A 24,588-nucleotide genomic window follows, 5' to 3' on the forward strand; every position below is an offset into this window, starting at 1 on the left:
TTTCTCTTCTTCTGAAGCAGTTTTTGGTAGAAAAGTACTTCAGGCAGCTGTTTTAGTTTGATTCTTCTGCTTATGATTTCAGTTTTTTTCATTATTAAGATTAAAACTTTTGATTTGGGTTGTGGATTATTTTTTCAGCGGAATTGGCTGTCTTTATTTTATCCCTCCCTCTCTAGTGACTCTTGCGTGGAAGTTCCACATCTTGGGTATCTGCTATCCCATACGTCACTAGCTCATAGACTCTTGCTAATTACATGAAAGAAAACATAATTTATGTAAGAACTTACCTGATAAATTAATTTCTTTCATATTAGCAAGAGTCCATGAGACCCACCCTTTTTGTGGTGGTTATGATTTTTTTTGTATAAAGCACAATTATTCCAATTCCTTATTTTTGATGCTTTCACTCCTTTCTTATCACCCCACTTCTTGGCTATTCGTTAAACTGAATTGTGGGTGTGGTGAGGGGTGTATTTTTTTTTTAAATATTTTATTTTTCAATGCCAAGTACATAGACAAACGAAGAGAATTACAGAGTCATTCTGCTAAATACAGTATGATAACATGTCTATTCAATACATTAGCATCTAAGTTTTCCAACATTTTTCCCCTAGAGATCCGTTCTCCATCCTTTTAGGGGCTTCTACTCTCTCCCCACCTAATTGTTATCTCCACTCACGGAGGTGGATTATAACACAAATCAGTTATTAATATGCAGGATAACATGTTTGTATCATACCTTCTGGATACTTAGTCTAGTTCCATCTCATTCTTCTAGTATCCATCCTACCAGTTTCCCTCCCCCCTCAGAGCCTACCTTATTCCTGACCCCCCCTCTGGGTGCCACCCAGGTTCCTCTATGTGACTGTCTCTGTACCGCCTCAGGTCATGGTTGCTGGTTCTGGTCTTTTAGGTAAATATGTTCCATTTCCCATGCAGCTGTGCATTCAGTATGTATTCTGTGTCTTTGAATGGGTAAATTATTTGTTTTTGGTGCGCTGTGTCTAGAGTGGTAATGAGGGGTTCCCATTTGGTTATGAATTTTTTTGTTCTGCGTGTTATGTCTCCCTGAGTGTCAAGTTGCTCATAAATCATTTGTTTTCTCAGTGTTTCTTTGAGTTGTGTTAGGCTTGGTGATGCCTGTGACATCCAGTGCTGCAAAATGAGTTTTCTAGTGTGTAGAATTACATTGTTTATGAATCTTGTGTGTCTCGGTATCTTTGTTTGATGGTTTAGAAATATCACCGACTCGTTTGATAGGTGAATTTTTTTCCCTGTGCATGTTGCCACCCAAGCGACCATGGTTTAATAAATGCTGTCTCCAGCGACTTGTTAGTAAAGTTTCCCCCATCCACTAGCCAATCCATCACATATTTTGAAAGGGCTGCCCAGTTGTAATATTCTATGTTGGGGAGTCCTAGCCCCCCCTGCTCTGGTTGGCATGTTAGCTTTTGGTGACTGATTCTATGTTTTTTCCCCCTCCAAATGAAATTTAAAATGTCCCTATTTAGTGCCTTGAGATCTTGCTTATGAAGTAGCTCTGGCAGCATTTGTAGGGTGTAGAGAAGTTTGGGGAACAGGGTCATCTTTATCAGCCCTATCCTTCCTGTCAGGGTCAGTGGCAATGGGGTCCAATTCAGGAGCATTTGTTTTAGGTTCTGCAATAATGGTTTGAAATTTATTGTATACCATTGAGTGGGATCTTTTGTTAGTTTGATGCCTAGATATTTAAATGTGTTTGTGATTACTTTAAAGTTATCTTCCAACGGTGTACTAGGGTCCCTATTTAGTAGCCATAATAGCTCTGATTTGTCCTTGTTTATCCGGTATCCTGATATGTCGCTAAACTCAGCTATCATCGTCAATAATTTAGGTATGTTCTCTCTGGGGTCTGCTGTGTACAGCACCATGTCGTCGGCAAAGAGCGACAGGTGTATGGTGTCTCTGCCTATGGTCAATCCCTCTGCTTCCTTCCTAATCTTAATCGCCAGTGGTTCTAGCGCAAGGTCAAACAGAAGTGGTGAGAGCGGGCACCCCTGCCTTGTTCCCCTTCTAAGGGGAAATACTTTTGAAGGTGATCCATTTATCAAAATCGCCGCTTGGGGGGTACTGTAAATGGTCTTGATAGCTCTCATGTAGGATCCCTTCAGTCCGAATTTTTTAAGGGTGGTAAATAAATGGTCCCATAGTATCTTATCGAAAGCTTTTTCTGCGTCTACTAGTATCAAACATGCCTCTCCCGCACTCTTCTGCCTGTCACCTCCCTCTTGCTCCCAAAAGTGTGTTAATACCAGTTGTAATTTTCTCATGTTTTTTACTGCTGACCTCCCTTTTACAAACCCAGTTTGATCTTCATGAATTAGGAGGGGAAGGACTTCTGCTAATCTATTGGCCAATATTTTGGTGAATAATTTGTAGTCAGAGTTTAACAGGGAGATTGGCCTGTAAGATGCCGTTAACAGTGGGTCTCTGTCAGGTTTGGGAAGGACCGTAATGTTTGCCTCTGCAAATCTGTTGGATAAATTTGCTTTCCCGTCTAGAATTGCATTAAATAGTTGGGCGAGGGTGTCTGCGGTTTCTGTACTGAGCATTTTATAGAATTCCCCTGGCAGGCCATCTGGCCCCGGGGTTTTCTCTAGAGGGAGTGAGTCGATAGCCTTGGTGATTTCTAATGTTTGGATTGGGGCATTGAGTTTTTGTATGTGGTCTTCGCTTAACTGTGGCAGTATTAAGTCTCTCCAGAATTGTTCTTTCTTTCCTGGGTCAATGTCTTGTGAGTCATATAAGTTTGAGTAATATGAGGTGAATGCTTGTTGTATTTCTGAGTCTTGGGTGAGTATGTTGTCTTTGTCCTTAATGGCTAAGATGTTGTTGGGTTTCCTATCTAATTTAGTGAGTCTTGCTAATAGTTTCCCAGTGCGGTTTCCATATCTATAAAATTTGGCCTGTGAGCGGTTTTGAGCGGAAATCGTGGTTTGGATGAGGTAGGTGTCTCTAAGGTCTTTGGTCTTTCTATATTTGAGTCTATTCTGTGTTGTGGGATTACGCAAGTATTTGTTTCTGGCATTAAGTAATTGCCGCAGAAGGAGTTCCCCTCTTGCTCTACATTTTTTCCTGACTTTGGCTGCATATGCTGTCACCACCCCCCTCAGGACTGCTTTTGCCGTTTCCCAGAAAAGTGAAGTATTACTCACATGTTCGGCATTGAGGTCCTTATACACCAACCATTCTCCTATTAGGTGCCTGCGCAAGTTAAGGTCATGGTAAAGATGTGTCGGGAACCTCCATCTATGTCCTCGTTTGTGTGAAATATCAGTGTCTATTTGTAAGGAGACTGGGGCATGATCTGAGATTGTTATAGAGTCAATTTTAGTATCTGTTATGCGGGAGCAAAAGGAGTTGGTGATCAGAAAATAGTCTATACGTGATAGGGTAGTTTTTGCTGGGTGTAGGCAAGTATAGTCTCGCGCTTCTGGATTTCTATCTCTCCAGACGTCTGACAGTGACAAGGAACCTTTGAAGTTAAGTAAGATACGTGTTTCCCTCTTAGATCCTTTGTATTCTATTCGGTGTTGTGATGTGGAGTTTGGGTTTCGGAACCTATCTGCTGGCGTGTGTGGGGCAATATTGAAGTCCCCCCCCACTACCATTGGGAGGTCTGCAAACTGTATGAGCTTAGTCTGTAACTGTGTGAGAAATGTTTTCTTTTCTGTATGTGGACCATACACCCCACAGATAATCATACGAAGTTCCCCTATTGTCATATTTACCATCACAAATCTTCCCTCTGTATCGACTAGAGATTGCGAGATAGTGTAATTTAGACCTTTGCGGAAGAGGATCGCCACTCCCCTGGCCCTTTTTTTTTCGTAGGTTGTGTGTAGCACTTCTCCCACCCAGCCCTGTCTGAGTTTTTGATGTTCTTTCTGCGAGAGGTGAGTTTCTTCAAGTATTGCTATGTCTGTCTTTGAGGTGTTCAAATGTCTGAGTATAGCCTTTCTCTTAATTGGGGATGTAATCCCGCCTACATTCCATGTGGTTAGTCTCATTTTATATGTTCGTGTATACTTATTTATGGTGTTTTGTCTTCGTGGGTGGACCTTATGCGTGTATAGTGGTGCAGATGAATTTCAGAGTATACGTAAAGATGTGGTACTCACAGTTACTTTGCTTATTGTCGATATTCCTACCTTCCCCTCCAAGGTGGCACCCAGATGCAGGCCAGGTCAGCTCTTTTCCTAATACAGATAGTTAGTACACAAAATTAAGTGACACAAATGAAGTAAACAGTGCATACAGTTAGAACCAAAAAAACAACAACCTCCCCTCTTAACAATCCCAACAGTTCAACAATGGACTAACGTTCCTGTCCAACAATAAAGAGGGTTCCCCCCCCCTCACTTTGCAAGGATACATTTCTTCATTGCAATAATGTTGCTTATCTGTTAATGTTTATTTTCTACCGACCAGGCAATGAACCCAGTCCTAAGCGTCAGAGTCATCTTCATTTGCCTCTTGCCCTCTCTCCCCCTCTTTTTGCAGGTGAAGCTTGAGCAAGTTAGGCGAGTCAAAGAACAGTGGTCCTCTCGTGGTTTGTAGTCTCAATCTTGCCGGAAACAATAAGGCTGCTGTTCTGCCCTGTTCTATCAGTTGCTTGCAGTATGGTGAAAACTCTCGCCTCCTGGCAGCTACTGCCGCAGAGTAATCTTGGAAGAGGTATAGTCTTTTTCCATTGTATTCGAGAGTGGGAGCTTTCCTATAAGCTTGTAGAATGGAGATTTTGTCCTTGAAGTTGAGATACTTCACCATGACTTGGCGCGGTGGTTGGTTTTTTTCTTTGTGTTTGCTCTGGTCTCCCACTCTATGCGCTCTTTCCACTGTGCAAGGGAGGTAGTCTTTGGAGATATTAAGGAGTCCCGGCAAGGTGTTTTCTGCAAACTCCATCAGTTGAGAGCCCGGGATTGACTCAGGGATGCCCACTATCCTTAGGTTGTTCCGTCGCGACCTATTTTCCAGGTCGTCAATCTTTGCCCACAGCCGTTCGTTCTGTTGTTGTAAGGTATGAACATGGGATTCAGTTTCTCTGTGACGGGTCTCCCCTTCTGCCATCTGCTGCTCCACCCGTGTCAACCTGCCATTAAAAGATTTAACTTCGGCCGTAAGAGAGTCCATACCTGTTTGGAGTTGGTCTATCTTGGGTAGGAACAACGCTGAGATTTGGGAGACAATTGGGTGGGCATCCATGAGACTATTGGGTCCAGCATCTTCCGCAGGTCCATGAGCTTGTTGACTCTCCACCTGGTGCTTTCTTTTATCAGCGTTCTTTAGCCTGTTTGTCATTGTGTCCGTTTTTTTGGAGTATGAGTCGTAATACTTTTGCATACAGCGTTGAGAGTTCCACAGTTGTTGCTTCAACTGTACACATATATGGTGTTAATGTAGTTTATAATGATAATGGACCGCTAGAAACAGGTCTGGGTGTCTCAGGTCTTTTAGAGGATCTTGCAATATTCAGTGAACAAAAAGGAAGGGTGAGCGGGGGGGTGTGAGCCCATTCAGATTAGCCCTGCATTGTGGTGGGGTGCGTTATAACAGCCTTTTATAGCAGATAAAGGAATGAGAGTGTCAGTGATGTCCTCGAGGGTGGCCCTCTCGATGGAATCTGGCGAGATATCGCTCTCAACTGCGTATGTGATTTTGTCTAGCGCAGCCTGTATGTTGCGTCTGTGTATACTCAGCTTCCACTGAGAAAAAAGTGAATAGAGAGTTAGTCCTGATCTTGTAATCCCTCAGCTGTGGTATATGCAGAATATCTGTTCGGGACTTTCTGCCTTTTTCTGTGATAGTTCTCTGCAGGTCCTGTCTTCCACCTCCCCTGTTATATTGCTTAGCAAATTAGGAATTGACTATTATGCTTAACATGTGGCAGATGAGTTTGCTTATAATCCTTTGTCTGTGTTTTTATTTGGAATTGTGTTGATTACCTCCTTGTTGGTTAACACCAGTGGGTGAGGCTGTTTGCTGCAGTGATAAAGTAATAAAGTCCCAACACAGCACAAACCCTGGCCTGTCCCTTGAGATGCAGCAATAGCGTTTATAACTCTCAAATCCTGTTACAATCTGGGGCCTTTCTCTTTTTTTTTGTAATTATTTTGTGTCTAGCGTTTAGCTTCTGAGACTTCCTATGGTGTATGTCTCTGCGGGGGCTAGCACCATGTAATGTTGTGTGCGTCACTTCACCTTCCCCTCAGCCATGTCAAGATGGTGTTTTCCCACCAAAGCTCTAACTCACCCCCTCACCCGGTCCTTCCTTTTTCCTTCTGCTTGGGGTATTTCGAATGTGACTCCAGATCCTGAAGGAGCCCTCCGGTACAATTCCGGGGCTGTTATCGAGTGCTATCTTTCAGCCGCCCTTATTGCAGCCGCTCTTCTCTGTCTCACTCTCTGGTTACGCTCCTCAGCGGGGGAGTCGGGTGTTAGACTCCTTACCGTAGTGCTCCGGACAGGGGTATTTATTCCCTGCCAAGGAATTCGGCTAATTATGGGCCTTTTCGAGTGTTTTTATCTCAAAGTAGGGGTTAAGGGTCCGGAGCTCCTTTCCCCTGCTTCCACTCACAGCGCCCGCCCACCGCTGGTGAGGGGTGTATTTATAGGCATTTTGAGGTTTGGGAAACTTTGCCCCTCCTGGTAGGAATGTATATCCCATACGTCACTAGCTCATGGACTCTTGCTAATATGAAAGAAATGAATTTATCAGGTAAGTTCTTACATAAATTATGTTTTTTGCAGCTCTCTGACTAAATATAATTAAATGAAATTTCTGAAAATAATAATAATTTATGCTAATAGATTAAAAGGACAGTTTACCCCAAAATGTTCTCCCCTTTAATTTGTTCCCAATGATACATTTTACATGATGGATTGTATTTAATTTTTTACAAGTAGCTCCTTCACCCCTATTTTGGCATTTGAAATAGCTGATTCAGCCTGTGGTATACCCACGTATAGTAAATGTTTGTATACTGGAGCCTCATCTATTGAATAGCCTAAGTAACCACAGTCAGGAGAAGAAATTATACTCTCTGTAGGGTACAGGATAGTTAATTAATAAAATGATATTTTCCATTGCTCTGTCTAAGCACTGAGCTCCGGTTTTCCAGACAAATATCAGATAAGGACAATGAGATATGCTATTACCTGAAACTCAACCCACTATAATAGGCTGTGATTTAAAAGCACAAAATCAGCTAATTCATATATACAAATAAACCTGAAAATGTTATTTCTCCTACATTTTATACTATACAGCTGGTGTAACCAATCATTGAAAATACATCAACATAAAAACAATTTTACAGTGTACTATCCCTTTAAGGGCTCACCATTTGTGATATGTATATTACATATATAACAGCCATGATTAGGAAACTTGTATTATTTACCATTAAAATTCTACTTCTTTACTGTATCATAACCTGCACATATTTAAATGAGAGCCATCACAGCATAAATAATATTACACAGTAATATGTTACCGGGTATATTAAAACTCTACTGAATCATTGCACTTACAAATTCCTTTGTTCACTTGCAAAAACAATATATCAATATGCCTTAGACACATCAAATCTCTCATCAATCCTATTACTGGCACACAGAATAAAGCATTGTACACATTTTTATTATTATATGATGTAACGGTACCAACCGGATACCAAGGGTTAACACCAGGGAACAATGTCCTGCATAGGGAATCAGCAATTCACAACCCAGCCAGTTTTCAGGTTTAAAACAGAATGACTTTTATTAAGGCTCATATGCCCAGTATTTATGCAGGTCTGACCCCCCCAGAAGGGGGGTTGAAAGAATGTTGTACATTGAATGGAGGGAACACGCCCTTTTACATGATACAATAGAATACCTTGCTCAAGCTGATAACAATTTAAACACAGACACACACTTGGCTTTCCTTATCATCTAGGGTCTGCTCTCTGAGGTTGATTAAACAATGGACTGTGTATCAATAACATTAATGACAGTGCACAATAGCTGAGGCTAAAGCTGAACACAGTTAACTCTTTCAGTGCTGACAGAAGGGTCTGTCACATCTACATAGCACAATATACAGCCTATAGACAACCTTTCTTATGTTATAGTCCAGAAGTGGCTAGGTTTGCCACAATGCTCCCCCAGAACCAAGCCGGCATACACAGTCTGATCCCAACGGATCGGCTTGGGGATGTCCGGGGCAACAACTTTCGGCTCAAGTAAGCTACGGGGTGTTCTCCGCCATCTGCTCCAACTTGGCTCAGTACTGCCCCCACCCCAAACATGGAAGCGTCTCTTCCCGGAGGGACTGGGCTTGGGTAGTCACAGGGTTAACATCAGCGGGATCCATGGGAGCATAGGCAGAAACAAGGGGGGCCAAGTCATTTCCAAGGAGAACATCAGCAGGTAAGTCCTTCTTGACCCCCACATTCACAAGTCTAGCGCCCACTCCCCAATCCAAATGTACCCTGGCAACAGGTAGGCGGAACACAGTGCCCCCTGCTACCCTCACAGCCACAGTGTCTCCAGTGTGCTGTTTCTCAGGCACCAAGTTCTCTTGAAGCAAGGTCATGGTAGCACCAGTATCCCGTAGACAACTGACCTCCTTCCCATTCACTTTAACCCGTTGCCGGTTATTCCGGTGGGCAGCTTGCACGGGGTCTGCTTCATGTAGGCTGCCCCAGCATTCTGGCGCCTCTACGTAGCGGGCCACAGGCTGAGGATTATGTGGGATTCCGCCAGCGGGTCTTCTCCAGGACTGTGCTTGATTCGCTGCGTTTAGGGGACACTCTGGTCTTTTGTGCCCTAGTTGCTTACATCCAAAGCACCGAATAGGTTGTGAGTAGCCCCGCGAATTGAACCGGGCTCTCTGAGGGTAGTTCGTGGCCGGAGGCTGTGTGGTATAGCGGTGCGCCGGGGGTTGGTAACTGGCAGCTGCTGGGGTGACTGGGGGTCTGTACTCCACTCTAGCAGTGGGCAATCGGTATACTGCTCCCCCTGCCCCTCGTACTGCCACGGATCCGCCAGTGGGTGCTGTATCCGGCACCAAATGGGGAGCTATCAGGGTTAAAGTAGCTCCCGAATCCCGAAGTCCCTGGACCGACATCACCTCATGCAGAATTCCCAGGGGTTCCTCGGCTTGGGTGCTCAACACCTCATGAGCGGCTGGCTCCGTTTGGTAATGGTGAGCAGCCGCCCTTGGGGCCAGGTTCTGTCTGACCTGGTTCCAAGCTTGTCTGCTCCGATTTTGGGTGCACTCACGTGCCATATGTCCCCACTGCTTGCAGGTGTGGCATTGTATATTAGCCCGTCCGTTGTTAGGCTGTAGTCCATGGTGCCTCCTGGCATCAAAATGCTGGTCTGCTAATCTGGCTGCTTCGGTTAAGGTGAGGGGTTTTCAATCTCTCACCCATTCTTGGGCTTCTGGGGACAAGCCGTTAAAGAATTGCTCCAACAGCATCAGTTGTCGCAATTCTTCCATGGTGGTAGCTTGGCTGGCCTGTATCCACCCCTGAGATGCTTGATCCAGCTTGTGGGCCCACTCTGCATGGGAATCTCTTTCTGGCTTGCGCAGGCCTCTAAACTTGCGCCGGTATGCCTCTGAGGTAATGGCATATCTTTCCAAGATCGCTCTCTTCACTTTAGCGTAATCCTTGCTGTCCTCCCTGGGTACAGCGCGATACGCTTCCGCTGCCCTACCGGCTAGCTTGCCTGCTAGCACCGGCACCCATACGGACTGCTCCAAATCATGTAACTCGCACAGTCTCTCAAAATCCTGTAAATACCCATCAATCTCATCCTTCTCCTCACAAAACATTTTAAATGCATGGTATGGGATTTTGGGTCTTACTGGGTTGCTGAGTGCGTCCAAAATGGATTCTGCTCGGGAGGATACATTCCGCGGACTGTGTGCCATCACGTACTCCTGCACATCTGCCATTACCACGGATAGCATATCCCGTGGTACAGGTTGGGGTAAAAATTCCAGCCTGGTCCTCATTTCCCTCTGGTATAGGGTCTCCTCCATGGCTGCTGGAGGCGTAGCGCTGCGAGCTCTGTCTCCCTCCATCAGCTCAGCAATTAATATAGCCTTGGGTTTGCTGCTGCCTATCTTTCCCCTGGCTTCTAGCAGTTCCTTTTACGTTTGTCTCTTTAGCTTAGAATAATCCATCTCCATTCACTTCGGTCCCTGGTACTCCTTCCATCTTAGTCAGTATTGTAGTAATCCCCCTCTTCCTGAGGTTACTGGCTTGTGTAGTTGCTCTTCTGGGCGATAAGGTTCATTCCGTCGCTTGCCACCAATTGTAACGGTACCAACCGGATACCAAGGGTTAACACCAGGGAACAATGTCCTGCATAGGGAATCAGCAATTCACAACCCAGCCAGTTTTCAGGTTTAAAACAGAATGACTTTTATTAAGGCTCATATGCCCAGTATTTATGCAGGTCTGACCCCCCCAGAAGGGGGGTTGAAAGAATGTTGTACATTGAATGGAGGGAACACGCCCTTTTACATGATACAATAGAATACCTTGCTCAAGCTGATAACAATTTAAACACAGACACACACTTGGCTTTCCTTATCATCTAGGGTCTGCTCTCTGAGGTTGATTAAACAATGGACTGTGTATCAATAACATTAATGACAGTGCACAATAGCTGAGGCTAAAGCTGAACACAGTTAACTCTTTCAGTGCTGACAGAAGGGTATGTCACATCTACATAGCACAATATACAGCCTATAGACAACCTTTCTTATGTTATAGTCCAGAAGTGGCTAGGTTTGCCACATATGACTTTAAAATCACGTCACAGCATTAACACTTCAAGCAAATCCTTACAGCGTCATATTTCTTAGCTAAGAAACACTGATACACACACAGTTAAATTAATTACCAGTCAGAAAACACAGATAAAAGAAGCACCAAGGTCAGCTTTTGTAGAGATACACACACAAGCTTATATCAACTTGCATATTGTAAATTCACTCCCAACATTCATTCATAAGCAATTTTAACATACATCAAACTTTTAATGACACAAGAAATGCATTTTATTAACGTTCTATCTCCTTAAGAAAAACATATATTTCAAACATATCAGGGACATTAGAAATACGACAAGATGAACTGTCCACCAAATTTAAAATGTATCTACAATTGTCTGACAAATAAACAATTGTCTACAACATTATGTACAGGGAGTCAGGAACTTTTCTCCATGAGCACAGTAGGCAACAAACAGCTACAGCACTTATCACTAAGCCCTTTGAACAGAAAACACATTCACAACACAATAATATTAGCAATGAAATAAGCAATTAAGCAACAAGCATCAAGTGACCATTCAGCTCCTGTGATATTTAAACTAAACTATACTATATGCTTATATAAGTGACTTTTAACCCTTTAAAACCCTTAAAATGAAAGAACTTCCGTTATTGCAAGACTTTAACTTGCAAACAAATAAGGTGAGACTTTAACTCATGCTATAATTTTTGCTATAACCTGTGCTAGGACTCAAACCTACGGAAACCCCACGCTTAACGGCAGGACTCAAACCTGTCCAGGGTAGTTTAACCCCTTATAAAGGGACTTTAACCCTTCATATATCACTAACACCATCCAGCCTGTGGGTTCAGATTCACAGAGGGAAAAGCAGAATAAAAACACTTATCTACTTACCCCTGTGTGAATCCCACGCTCTGACACCAGAATTGTTAGACGTTATCTTATAATCGGGGGTATCACTTGACACTTAGCAGTATTATACACCATCACCTGAAACTGAATGGGTTATTTGGCGAGATCTTGGGAAACAGCATTTAGACAGGCAGCAAGTAAAGTCTAATCACTGTTCTGTTTATTATAAGGCATCACAGACTTTTATAGACAATGGTTACAGTATATAGGGTTAAACAACGACCTAATCATAATCACACCGTTTCACACAGTATGCTTAGAACAAATAACTTAATTAAAAATAAGAAATAAAAAGGAGTTGTACTGAGAAACAAACAGTTTTAGATAACGGTGTCCAGGCTTTTTGCCAGGACATAGCAAAGCCATCTGACAAATTATTGCGATAAAGTGTTCAGCTTCATATTTTTCTCGCAGCATAAAAAACTACCTTATAATGAAATCTAAAACAAAATGTATGAGTAAAGACAAAATTGTGTCAGTATTATTATATATTTTCTTACAGATGGCACAATAGGCCTATAAATAGTAGATGCTGGTTTATCACACACACATACCTTTGAGAAAGCAGCCAGTAGTGGCAGGGAAATGTGTTGGGGGCAGGAGAGTGTGTGTTACGCATCCCTATCTATAGGAGATAAGGTGAGTCTAATAACTATTTAATAACTATTCTACCTAGTTAAAATAAATACAAAGTTGCCTGTAAAATAAAAATAAACCCTAAGCTAGATACAATGTAACTATTAGTTATATTGTAGCTAGCTTAGGGTTTATTTTATAGGTAAGTATTTAGTTTTAAATAGGAATAATTTATTTAAATTATATTTAAGTTAGGGGGTGTTAGGGTAAGGGTTAGACTTAGGTTTAGTGGTTAATAAATTTAATATAGTGTCGGCAACGTTGGGGGCGGCAGATTAGGGGTTAATAAATGTAGGTAGGTGGCGGCGGTGTAGGGGGGGGCAGATTATGGGTTAATAAGTATAATGTAGGTGGTGGCGGTGTAGGGGGGGCAGATTAGGGGTTAATAAATATAATGTAGGTGGTGGCGGTGTAGGGGGGCAGATTAGGGGTTAATAAGTATAATGTAGGTGGCAGCGGTGTAGGTGGGGCAGATTAGGGGTTAATAAATATAATGTAGGTGGTGGCGGAAGATTAGGGGTTAATAAGTATAATGTAGGTGGTGGTGGGCTCCGGGAGCGGTGGTTTAGGGGTTAATAATTTTATTTAGTTGCGGCAGGATCTGAGAGCGGCAGGATAGGGGTTAATAATTTTTATTTAGGTGGTGGCGGTGGCGGGACGGCAGATTAGGGGTTAATAAGTATAAAGTAGGTGGCGGCGGTGTAGGGGGGGCAGATTAGGGGTGTTTAGACTCAGGGTACATGTTAGGGTGTTAGGTGTAAACATTCCCATAGGAATCAATGGGATATCGGGCAGCAGCGAACATAAACTTTCGCTGCTTTCCGACTCCCATTGATTCCTATGGGTACGCAGGGCCGGAAAAGTGCTGAGCGTACCTGGTAGACTTTTGATAACTAGCAAAAGTAGTTTGGAACATCTGGAGTGACGTAAGCATCGATCTGTGTCGGACTGAGTCCGGCGGATCGTATGTTACGTCACTAAATTCTACTTTTGCCGGTCTGTAGGGTTTGATAACTAAGGCGAATCAGGCTCGCCACAAATACGCTGCGGAATTCCAGCGTATTTGCGGTTGACAGCTTGATAAATAGAGGCCAGAATCTCTGTATCATTACTGCAAACACACATACAACAAAAGAAAGAGTTTTACAAATGGAGCTTCTGTAACAGGTTTTTTTTCCGTTCTCTGAATATGTGATCTGGTGTGTGCGCTCGGTGGCCCCCCTTCTTCGCCCATAACATTCTTTAACACAGAGCAAGTTTTCTCACTGAATCTACAAAGCTGTGCTCACTGACAGTTTTATAATCCCCCTCCCTTTCTGGAGTGGATGTCTCTCTGTCTGAAATGCTTCTGTCCTGAACAGAAACTGTTAACCCTTTTTGTAGCTACTAAAGATGCAACAACAGTGTCTTCCACCGGCTCTGTATACATGCTGAACAGATTTATACTTAATATTACATTTCTGAATCTCAGCATTACTATCACAATGAGCAGCCCCATTTCCACAACACAATAATAGCAGCAATGATAAAATGCACAATTACTTTTAAGCACAGCACAGCATATATATTTTTTTTAAGCACAGCAAAGCATAAGCAAAAGCACCAACAAGTACCAATTCAGCTCCAGTGATAGGTAGACAAAATTCTATTATATGGCTATGTAAGGAAATTTCAACCCAGGTGAGACTTTAACTCACAGTAACACAGCGCTGCAACTTTGCACGAGGGGACTTAAACCACCCGTCAAATGCACGCTAACCAGGTGAGACTCTAACTCACCGTAATACAGCGATGCAACTTTGCGCGGGGGACTTGAACTGCCCGCCAAATGCACGCTAACTTTTGTGCCACAACCTGCGCCCTAGGCAGGACTTTAACCTGTCTAGCCTAGCAGGACTTTAACCTGTCTAGAGGGGTTAATTCAAATGCCGGCAGGACTCGAACCTCCGCAAACCTGCACCTTCACCACAGGAACCCCTTATCAATTATAAAAGGACTTTAACCCTTTATATATACACATATCACTAACACTTTTTTATAATAAAAATTTAGGTTCAGATTCACAGAGGGAAAAGTACAGTAAAAAGCACTTATCTACTTACCCAGTGCGAATCCCACGATCTGACACCAGAATTGTTAGGTGTTATTTTCAGGGGGGGGGGGGGGGAGTGTGTCAGTCACCACTTGGCCTGGATCCTATACTGTCATCTGGAAATTAATGGGTTACTTGTTGACGGGATATCCCAGAGAACAGGAATCAGACCACCCAGCAATCAGTATAACATCTGTTCTGTTTATTAGAAGATGAACAACACTTTTTATAGGCGATAGTTACAGCATACAGGGTTAAACAATGACGTGTTCATAACTACATCATCTCACACCATATTTCACATTGAAGAAACGAAACTAATTAAAATATAATTGGGTGAAAAGGAGTATTTCTATTGCATCCCAAAGCAAGGCAATGTGGGCATCTTATAGAGATATAGAAAAAGTGAGACAGCTTGCCTTCCTATCAGCTGGATATGTACAGCAAAGATTTGAACTTTTAACGGACACTCTTGTCACTAAGTATCTTTAGTCCTACATTGTATATGTAAATAGACAGCCTATTGTCTGCATTTTACTCTGTGTCTAGTTCAAAACGCCAGCTATACCGGCCTTATACTATACGGTACTGAGTACATTCAAACTTACAATCTATAACATCTAGTACACTATATGCAATTTTATTTCATTATTGCATATAACGTTTTGTTCACTAGTATAATTATATCACTGGCGCACTGATTTATGACTTTTGTAAATCTTATAGAGATAACTGGCTTCCAGGTGCATCGCCAGGAACATCCACAAGGCCATTCTAGCTATACAAATATTCATAACATCTACATATTTCTTGATACCTAATAAGCTGTTAGAATAAACCTTTATTAGACAAATGCCTAAGACAAAATGGCAACTAAAACAAGATGGCGTCGGTAAGGCTAACATATCCTAACAACAGTAATGCGTGAGTGTGTAGCAGTTTTACGTCTGTATAGTGAGCTCTGTTTATTACAGTAACGTGTGAGTGTGTACAGTTTTAAGTCTGTATAGTGAGCTCTGCTTGTTACAGTAACGTGTGAGTGTGTACAGTTTTACGTCTGTATAGGGAGCTCTGCTTATTACAGTAACGTGTGAGTGTGTACAGTTTTACGTCTGTTTATTACAGTAACGTGTGAGTGTTACAGTTTTATGTCTGTATAGTGAGCTCTGCTTATTACAGTAACGTGTGAGTGTGTACAGTTTTACGTCTGTATAGTGAGCTCTCCTTATTACAGTAACATGTGAGTGTGTACAGTTTTACGTCTGTATAGTGAGCTCTGTTTATTACAGTAATGCGTGAGTGTGTACAGTTTTATGTCTGTATAGTGAGCTCTCCTTATTACAGTAACATGTGAGTGTGTACAGTTTTATGTCTGTATAGTGAGCTCAGTTTATTACCTACGTGTGAGTTACAGTTTTCCGTCTTTTAGTGAGCTCTGCTTTAACGTGTGAGTGGTGTACAGTTTTACGTTTGTATAGTGAGCTCTGTTTATTACAGTAACGTGAGTGTGTACAGTTTTACTTCTGTATAGTGAGCTCTGCTTATTACAGTAACGTCTGAGTGTGTACAGTTTTACTTCTTTATAGTGAGCTCTGCTTATTACAGTAATGTGTGAGTGTGTACAGTTTTATGTCTGTATAATGAGATCTGTTTATTACAGTAACGTGTGAGTGTGTACAGTTTTACGTCTGTATAGTGAGCTCAGTTTATTACAGTAACGTGTGAGTGTGTACAGTTTTACTTCTGTATAATGAGCTCTGCTTATTACAGTAACGTGTGAGTGTGTACAGTTTTACGTCTTTATAGTGAGCTCTGTTTATTACAGTAACGTGTGAGTGTGTACAGTTTTACGTCTGTATAGTGAGCTCTGTTTATTACAGTAACGTGAGTGTGTACAGTTTTACTTCTGTATAGTGAGCTCTGCTTATTACAGTAACGTGTGAGTGTGTACAGTTTTACGTCTTTATAGTGAGCTCTGCTTATTACAGTAACGTGTGAGTGTGTAAGGTCACATTAGACGAGGTTGCTTATGTTGCACAGTTTTAAGTCTTTATAGTGAGCTCTGCTTTTTAGGCATAGCAAGCTTTTTTGTTACTGTCCCTTAATTTCATTTTGTGATTGTTTATTTCAGGATCACTCAACTAAATTACAAGATGCATTGACAATATCTGCCTCCAGTTCAGGATCATATGTAATGAGTGCAACGCGTTACCCTGGACTTATATTTATTAGACATCTGGATCCCTGGAACAAACACATTGAGCTCAGAACATTATCACAGTCACATCTTCAGTAGATATCTGGATCCCGGGAACATACACAGCGAGCTCAGAGCATTATCCCAGTCACATCGTCAGTAGATATCTGGAATATACAGAGTGAGCTCAGAACATTATCTCTGTCACATCTTCAGTAGATATCTGGATCCCTGGAACATTCACAGTGAGCTCAGAACATTATCCCAGTCACATCTTCAGTAGACATCTGGAACATACACAGTAAGCTCAGAACATTATCCCAGTCACATCTTCAGTAGATATCTGGAATATACAAAGTGAGCTCAGAACATTATCTCTGTCACATCTTCAGTAGACATCTGGAACATACACAGTGAGCTCAGAACATTATCCCAGTCACATCTTCAGTAGATATCTGGAACATACACAGTGAGCTCAGAACATTATCCTAGTCAGTCACATCTTCAATAGACATCTGGAACATACACAGTGAGCTCAGAACATTATCCCAGTCACATCTTCAGTAGATATCTGGAATATACACAGTGAGCTCAGAACATTATCGCTGTCACATCTTCAGTATACACCTGGAACATACACAGTGAGGTCAGAACATTATCCCAGTCACATCTTCAGTAGATATCTGGAACATACACAGTGAGCTCAGAACATTATCCCAGTCACATCTTCAGTAGACATATGTATCCCTGGAACAAACACAGTGAGCTCAGAACATTATCCCAGTCACATCTTCAGTAGACATCTGTATCCCTGGAACAAACACAGTGAGCTCAGAACATTATCCCTGTCACATCTTCTGTAGACATCTGTATCACAGGAACACACACAGTGAGCTCAGAACATTATCCCAGTCACATCTACAGTAGACATCTGGATCCCTGGAACAAACACAGTGAGCTCAGAACATTATCCCAGTCACATCTTCAGTAGACATCTGTATCCCTGGAACAAACACAGTGAGCTCAGAACATTATCCCTGTCACATCTTCTGTAGACATCTTTATCACAGGAACATACACAGTGAGCTCAGAGCATTATCCCAGTCACATCTTCAGTATACATCTGTATCACAGGAACATACACAGTGAGCTCAGAACATTATCCCAGTCACCTCTTCAGTAGACATCTGTATCACAGGAACACACACAGTGAGCTCAGAACATTATCCCAGTCACATCTTCAGTAGACATCCGGATCCCTGGAACATACATAGTGAGCTCAGAACATTATCTCTGTCACAACTTCAGTAGATATCTGGATCCCTGGAACATACACAGTGAGCTCAGAACATTATCCCAGTCACATCTTCAGTAGACATCTGGTACATACACAGTGAGCTCAGAACATTATCCCAGTCACATCTTCAGTAGACATCTGGATCCCTGGAACAAACACAGTGAGCTCAGAACATTATCCCAGTCACATCTTCAGTAGACATTTGGATCCCTGGAACAAACACAGTGAGCTCAGAACATTATCCCTATCACATCTTCAGTAGACATCTTTATCACAGAAACATACACAGTGAGCTCAGAACATTATCCCAGTCACATCTTCAGTAGACATCTGTATCACTGGAACACACACAGTGAGCTCAGAACATTATCCCAGTCACATCTTCAGTAGACATCTGGATCCCTGGAACATACACAGTGAGCTCAGAACATTATCCCAGTTACATCTTCAGTAGATATCTGGAACTTACACAGTGAGCTTAGAACATTATCCCAGTCACATCTTCAGTAGACATCTGGATATCTGGAACATACACAGTGAGCTCAGAACATTATACCTGTCACATCTTCAGTAGACATCTGTCTCACAGGAACACACACGGTGAGCTCAGAACATTATCCCAGTCACATCTACAGTAGAGATCTGTATCACAGGAACATACACAGTGAGCTCAGCACATTATTCCAGTCACATCTTCAGTAGACATCTGTATCACAGGAACATACACAGTGAGTTCAGCACATTATCCGAGTCACATCTACAGTAGACATCTGTATCACAGGAACATACACAGTGAGCTCAGCACATTATCCCAGTCACATCTTCAGTAGACATCTGTATCACAGGAACACACACAGTGAGCTCAGAACATTATCCCAGTCACATCTACAGTAGACATCTGGATCCCTGGAACAAACACAGTGAGCTCAGAATATTATCCCAGTCACATCTTCAGTAGACATCTGGATCCCTGGAACAAACACGGTGAGCTCAGAACATTATCCCTGTCACATCTTCAGTAGACATCTGTATCACAGGAACATACACAGTGAGCTCAGAACATTATCCCAGTCACATCTTCAGTAGACATCTGTATCACAGGAACATACACAGTGAGCTCAGAACATTATCCCAGCCACATCTTCAGTAGACATCTGTATCACAGGAACACACACAGTGAGCTCAGAACATTATCCCAGTCACATCTTCAGTAGACATCTGGATCCCTGGAACATACACAGTGAGCTCAGAACATTATCCCAGTCATCTACTTTATAGGAACATACATAGTGAGCTGAGAACATTATCCCAGTCGCATCTTCAGTAGACATCTGGATCCCCGGAACATACAAAGTGAACTCAGAACATTATACCTGTCACATCTTCAGTAGACATCTGTATCACAGGAACACACACAGTGAGCTCAGAACATTATACCTGTCACATCTTCAGTAGACATCTGTATCACAGGAACACACACAGTGAGCTCAGAACATTATCCCAGTCATATCTTCAGTAAACATCTGTATCACAGGAACATACACAGTGAGCTCAGAACATTATCCAAGTCACATCTTCAGTAGACATCTGTATCACAGGACCACACACAGTGAGCTCAGACCATTATCCCATTCACATCTTCAGTAGACATCTGGATATCTGGAACATACACAGTGAGCTCAGAACATTATACCAGTCACATCTTCAGTAGACATCTGAATCCCTGGAACGTACACATTGAGCTCAGAACATTATCCCAGTCACATCTTCAGTAGACATCTGGATATCTGGAACATACATAGTGAGCTTAGAACATTATCCCAATCACATCTTCAGTAGACATCTGGATATCTGGACCATACTCAGTGGGCTCAGAGCAGGATTGTCCCAGTTTTAAGTAGCTACCAGTGCATAATGATCTAAGCAATTTAGTTCTAATAAAAAAATCATCCCAAATCTTCATCAATTATTCCCATAATTCTAAGAAATAAGTCCATTGGCCTCTTCTCTTATCGTAATCCACACAGTTGTATTCCCAGAGTCCATGGCTTCATTTGTGCATTTTCTGTCCTGCTTGCTGGGCCTTGGTTCTTGGGTTGCCATTAATGGAGTTTGGGTAGAGCTTCCACTCTTGGTTCCCCAGGCTCCTGAAGGTTGGGAGCTACCTTCATACCTTACACTCCTTATCCAATTTGCTAATGTTGGACCGTTAGTTGTAACTGTGATTCACAAACTCCGTCCTGGAACCCTGAGCGAAAAGCTGGTGATTTTTCTTCTTCTGGGAGTGGGAGTTATGGCCTGTGTGCTGTTGGCCTTCCTCTGGAAAGAGACAAGTTGGGTTGGGACATCCCTGAGAAGCACTGCTTTACTTGTTCTAATATTTTTCCTTGCATTGGTTGACTGTACATCATCTGTCACCTTCCTGCCCTATATGACCCGGCTCCATCCAGATTATCTCACATCTTACTTCATTGGGGAGGGACTGAGTGGCCTAATGCCTGCTCTGCTGGCTCTAGGACAGGGGGTAGGTGTAGTGAGCTGTGTCCCTTTAAATATTACAGAATCAAATGGGACCAGGGTTAACGATACTCTAGCAGTTCAGTACCATCCCGCTCGCTTCCCTGTTTGGGTGTTCTTTATGTTCTTGGCAGGTATGATGGGTACCTGTCTGCTAGCCTTTACCATCCTCAATAGAATGTCCTCGGAGAGTTGCCAGAGAAAGAGACTCTCAGAGGGGCCATGCCGTAATGTTGCTGAGCCGAAGCCAGTGATAGGAGAGGAGGAGAACAGACAGAAGTGTTCAAAGGCAATGGGTAGACCAGTAATGTATTCCTGGGGGAATAAACTGTTTATATTCCTTGTGCTTGCCTGGGTCAATGCTCTCACCAACTCTGTCCTGCCAGCTGTGCAGACCTATTCCTGCATGCCCTATGGAGGCCACATCTACCATCTAGCAGTGTCTCTTGCTGCCATGGCAAACCCACTTGCATGTGGCATCGCTATGTACTTTCCTGACAGGTAAGTTCAAATGTACTGAGATTTAAGGGACATGAAAAACACAGATAGAACATGCAATCTTAAATTACGTTCTAATTTACTTCTATTATCACATTTTTTCGTTCTGGTGGTATCTTTTGTTGAAAAACAGGGAGGTATGCTCAGGAGCGTGCACGTGTCTGGGCACTATAAGGCAGCAGTTTTACAATTTACAAGAGCACTAGATGGCAGCACTATTTCCTGCACTATAGTGCTCCAGACACCTAACTAACACCTAGATTACGAATTTTGCGTTAGAGGCTGTGCGGTGCTAACGAGCAGTTTATGCTCACCGCTCACTTACAGACAGCGCTGGTATTACGCATTTTTACAAGTCAGACAAGAAGTGAGCATTGAGCAAAATTTTGCTCCTTACCGCACTCCAATACCATATAAACATGCTCGTGCAATGGGGAGAGCCGGCTGAAAAAAAGTCTAACACCTGCAAAAAAGCAGCGTAAAACTCAGTAACGCTGCCCCATTGATTCCTATGGGGAAAAAAATTTATGTCTACACCTAACACACCTAACACCCTAACATGAACCGCGAGTCTAAACACCCCTAATCTTACACTTAATAACCCCTAATCTGCCGCCCCGACATCGCTGACACCTACATTATATTTATTAACCCCTAATCTGCCGCCTCAACATCGCCGACACCTACATTATATTTATTAACCCCTAATCTGCCTTCCCCAATGTCGCCGCAAGCTACCTACACTTCTTAACCCCTAATCTGCCGCCCCGCCCCAACGTCGCCGTCACTATAATATATAAACATATAAACATATAATAAACGAAGACTTCTTACAAAATGACGGTTCCTTTAAGCGACATCATCCAAGATGGTGTTCCTTGAATTCCGATTGGCTGATAGAATTCTATCAGCCAATCGGAATTCAGGAAGAAAAAATCCTATTGGCTGATGCAATCAGCCAATAGGATTGAAGTTCAATCCTATTGGCTGATCCAATCAGCCAATAGGATTGAGCTGACATTCTATTGGCTTTTCCAATCAGCCAATAGAATGCCAGCTCAATCCTATTGGCTGATTGCATCAGCCAATAGGATTTTTTCTACCTTAATTCCAATTGGCTGATAGAATTCTGTCAGCCAATTGGAATTGAAGGAACGCCATCTTGGATGACGTCACTTAAAGGAATTGTCATTTAGTAAGAAGACTTTGTTGGAAGAGGATGCTCCGCGCCGGATGGATGAAGATAGAAGATGCCGTCTGGATGAAGACTTCTGCCCGTCTGGAGGACCACTTCGCCCGGCTTGGATGAAGACTTCTCCCGGCTTCGTTGAGGACTTCGGCCCAGTTGGATGAAGACTTCTCCCGGTAAGGTGATCTTTAAGTGGTTAGTGTTAGGTTTTTTTTAAGGGGGTATTGGGTGGGTTTTAGAGTAGGGCTGTGTGGGTGGTGGGTTTTAATGTTGGGGGGGATTTGTACTTTTTTTTTTACAGTTAAAAGAGCTGATTACTTTGGGGCAATGCCCCGCAAAAGGCCCTTTTAAGGGCTATTTGTAATTTAGTATTGGGGGGCTTTTTTATTTTGTTAGGGGGATTAGAATAGGTGTAATTAGTTTAAAAATCTTGTAATTTGTTTATTATTTTCTGTAATTTAGTGTTGTTTTTTTGTACTTTAGCTAATTTTATTTAATTGTATTTAATTTTTTTTAATTTAGGGAATTAATTTAATTATAGTGTAGTGTTAGGTGTTATTGTAACTTAGGTTAGGTTTTCTTTTACAGGTACATTTGTATTTATTTTAACTATCTATCTATTGAGTACTTGTAAAGCGCAAACTAATCACCCGTGAGGGTCTCAAGGCGCTATGGGAGGGGGGGAGAGGGGGGCTAAGGGAAGACGATTCAGTCGAAGAGCCAGGTCTTGAGGTCCTTTCTGAAGTTTGTAAGGGAGGTGGATTGTCTGAGGTGCAGCGGGGGGAGTTCCATGACCTTGCTGCCATATAGGAGAAGGATTTTCCCCCAGCTGTTTTTTTCTTGATGCGGGGGATGACTGCGAGTGCTTGGTCGGCAGAGCGGAGTTGTCTGGAGGGGGTGTAGAAATTGACACGGTGGTTGATGTATTCAGGACCGATGTTTTGGAGGGCCTTGAATGCATGGGTTAGGAGCTTGAAGGTGATTCCCTTGTTGACGGGGAGCCAGTGTAGGTTCCTTAGGTGTTCGGTGATGTGGTTTTGGCGAGGGATGTCAAGGATGAGTCTGGCCAAGGTGTTCTGGATGCGTTGGAGTCGTTTCTGGAGCTTGATGGTGGAACCGGCGTAGAGTGCATTGCCGTAGTCCAGTCAACTACTGGTGAGGGCGTGGGTGACAGATTTTCTAGTTTCGGTGGGGATCCACTTGAAGATTTTTCGCAGTAGGTGGAGTATGTGAAAACAAGTCGAAGAGACGGCGTTGACTTGGCGGTCCATGGAAAGTGATGAGTCGAGGATGATGCCTAGATTTTGTGTGTGGTGTGTTGGAGTTGGAGGGTGTCCGAGGGCTGTGGGCCACCAGGAGTCATCCCATGCAGATTTGTTGTTTCCCGAGGAGGAGGATTTCGGTCTTGTAGGTGTTGAGTTTGAGACGGTTGTTGTTCATCCAGGTGGCGATTGCTGTAAGTTCTTTGTGGACATTTTTCTTGGCGGTGGCGGGGTCTCGGGTGAGTGAGATGATTAACGGTATCGTCGGCGTAGGAGACGATGTTGAGGTTGTGTTGTCGGACGATGGCGGTGAGGGGGGCCATGTAGATGTTGAAGAGGGTGGGGCTAAGAGAAGAGCCTTGGGGTACGCCGCAGCTGATTGCTGTGGGATTGGAGGAGAAGGGTGGGAGTCTGACTTTCTGGGTTCTGCCACTGAGGAAGGAGGTGATCCATTCCAGGGCTTTATTGCGGATGCCAGCATCGTGTAGGCACGTCAGGAGGGTGCTGTGGGCTACAGTGTCAAATGCGGCTGAGAGGTCTAGAAGAATGAGCGCGGCAGTCTCTCCTTGGTCGAGCAGGGTGCGGATGTTGTCTGTGGAAGCGAGGAGGGCGGTCTCGGTGCTCTGATTGCTCCTGAAACCGGATTGGGAGGGGTCCAAGATGTGGTTGGTTTCGATGTGGTCAACAAGTTGTGCGTTGATGGCCTTCTCGATTACTTTGGCTGGAAAGGGGAGAAGAGAGATGGGGCGGTAGTTTTTAGGATCTGTGGGGTCAGCTGTGGCTTTCTTCAGCAGGGGTTTCAGCTCTGCATGCTTCCAGTCTTCTGGGAAGGTGCCAGTTTTGATGGAGCAGTTTATGGTGAGGCAGAGTTTGTGGGCGAGGGTAAAACCCACTTGTGGTGCGGGCATGGGTCTGAGGGTGAACAAATGGATTCTGGAGTCGCAGTTAAAAAGTCAATGTATCAGCTTTATTATCCGTTAAAACAGGTATACAAAGTGTCTGCCCTTCAGTATGTAGTCAAGCTTACGTGTTTCGGCAGTTAAGCCGTAATCATAGCTCACAAAATCCCTCCTAACTAATGGGCTTTATAAAGGGTGTAAAAACATTTATTGGCTAAAGGGCAGTAACCAGTTTAACTCCTTCTTACCTG

At 43.1% G+C, this 24,588-nt stretch overlaps 1 protein-coding gene across 1 annotated transcript in view; it reads left to right on the forward strand.

Moving 5' to 3' along the window:
- The window catches only part of SLC52A2 (solute carrier family 52 member 2), a 140,893-nt gene that overhangs the window by 51,927 nt on the left and 64,378 nt on the right, over positions 1–24,588 (forward strand). The window contains exon 2 of the mRNA XM_053715505.1: positions 16,610–20,990. Coding sequence (XP_053571480.1) covers positions 20,017–20,990 — 974 coding nt within the window. The 5' untranslated portion in view covers positions 16,610–20,016. The remainder of the gene's footprint in view (positions 1–16,609; positions 20,991–24,588) is intronic.

Source organism: Bombina bombina, chromosome 5 (assembly GCF_027579735.1).
Source record: "Bombina bombina isolate aBomBom1 chromosome 5, aBomBom1.pri, whole genome shotgun sequence".
In the NCBI taxonomy this organism is placed as follows: domain Eukaryota; kingdom Metazoa; phylum Chordata; class Amphibia; order Anura; family Bombinatoridae; genus Bombina; species Bombina bombina.